The sequence below is a fragment of the Leucoraja erinacea genome, unplaced genomic scaffold, assembly GCF_028641065.1.
Source record: "Leucoraja erinacea ecotype New England unplaced genomic scaffold, Leri_hhj_1 Leri_926S, whole genome shotgun sequence".
Lineage (NCBI taxonomy): Eukaryota > Metazoa > Chordata > Chondrichthyes > Rajiformes > Rajidae > Leucoraja > Leucoraja erinaceus.
The window spans coordinates 62,265-63,826 of record NW_026576868.1 but is presented as its reverse complement, the minus strand read 5'-3'; the positions used below and the strand labels follow the sequence as shown (position 1 = coordinate 63,826).

Sequence of the window (1,562 nt, the reverse complement as noted above, 5' to 3'; positions counted from 1 at the left end):
ACACAGATGCTGCCTGACCCGCTGAGTTACTCCAGCACTCTGTGAAACGCCACGTATCCATGTTCTCCACAGATGCTGCCTGACCCGCTGAGACATTGAATTCATTAACATGAACCCTTCTTCCTTGCATTTTCAGGCATGGACAGAATCAGAAACGCGGCTGGTAAGATCTTCTACTCACCGAGTTTCTGCTCAACTGTTTTAGTGACTTTCATAGTCAGACAGCACAGGAACAGGCCCTTCGGCTCAACTTGCCCATGCTGACCCACATGTCCATTCTACGCTAATCCCACCTGCCCAAACTGATCCACATGCCCCACCTCCACTAAGTAGACAATAGGTGCAGGAGTAGGCCATTCAGCCCTTCAAACCAGCACCGCCATTCAATGTGATCACGGCTGATCATCCACAATTAGTACCCCGTTGCTGCCTTCTCCCCATATCCCATGACTCCACTATCTTTAAGAGCCCTATCTAGCTCTCTCTCTTGAAAGTATCCAGAGAACCGGACTCCACCACCCTCTGAGGCAGAGAATTCCACAGACTCACAACTCTCTGGGTGAAAAAGTGTTTCCTGGTCTCCGTTCTAAATGGCTTACTCCTTATTCTTAAACTGTGTGGCCCCTGGTTCTGGACTCCCCCAACAGCGGGAATATGTTTCCTGCCTCTTGCATGTCCAAACCCTGAATAATCTTGTATGTTTCAATAAGATTCCCTCTCATCCTTTTAAACTCCACAGAGTATACAAGCCCAGCTGCTCCATTCTCTCAGCATATGACAGTCCCGCCATCCGGGAATTAACCTGGTGAACCTACGCTGCACTCCCTCTACACTAGTCCCACCTACCCACATGCCCCACCTACACTGAGTAGTACCTGCCCGTGTTTGCCCCAGATCCATCTAAACTTGTCCTATCCATGTACCTGTCTAATGACTTGGAAATGTTGTGATAGTCCCAGCCTCCTCCTGCACCTACTGTCTCTGTTTCTATGTCCTTAACCTGAACGCCACCTCTGTTGACTCTTTCAGTTGCTGTGACCCTGGACCCCAACACTGCCCACCCGATGCTCCAGGTATCACCTGACCTGGTCACGGTGCGCTGTGTTAAGGGGCGGACGATCACTTCTGGAGACAGAGGGGTTTCGGAGCCCGTCCTCTCAGTGATGGGGAAGCCACCTCTCAGCGATGAGGAAGGGATCACCTCTGGCCGGTGCTACTGGGTGGTGGAGGTGGGCAGCAACTCTGAATGGGACCTGGGAGTTGCCTCCAACGATGCGGAGAAGAGCACCAGGAGCACGCTGAGACCCGAGGGAGGGGTCTGGTCCATCGGGTGCCACCAGAAGGTGTTCAGGGTCAACGACGCCAATTCCAAGCGGATCTCCATCCACCCAGCCACCCAGGAGAAGATCCAGATGATCGGCGTATATGTTGACTACGGCGAGGGCAAGGTCCTGTTCTGTGATGACAGCACTGGCTCTCACCTCCACTCCTTCAGCGATTGGACGTTCAAGGGGGGGGGCTCCTCCCCTTCTTCAACGTATCTGCTTCAGGGAACGCACTGA

The 1,562-nt window shown here is 52.9% G+C and overlaps 1 protein-coding gene across 1 annotated transcript; it reads left to right on the top strand.

Annotated features, from left to right (window-relative positions):
• The first annotated feature begins 98 nt into the window (after positions 1 to 98).
• LOC129695048 (ret finger protein-like 1) lies at positions 99 to 1,562 on the top strand. Its single transcript, XM_055631809.1, has 2 exons — positions 99 to 163; positions 1,030 to 1,562. Exons 1-2 carry the CDS (start codon positions 139 to 141, stop codon positions 1,560 to 1,562), a joined length of 558 nt encoding a protein of 185 aa, XP_055487784.1. The 5' UTR covers positions 99 to 138.

Bases quoted from the DNA above. Each gene is read 5' to 3' on its own strand.
- LOC129695048 (XM_055631809.1), top strand. From the start codon at position 139: ATGGACAGAATCAGAAACGCGGCTG. The intron at 164-1,029 runs GTAAGATCTTCT...TGACTCTTTCAG, and splicing joins CAGAATCAGAAACGCGGCTG to TTGCTGTGACCCTGGACCCC.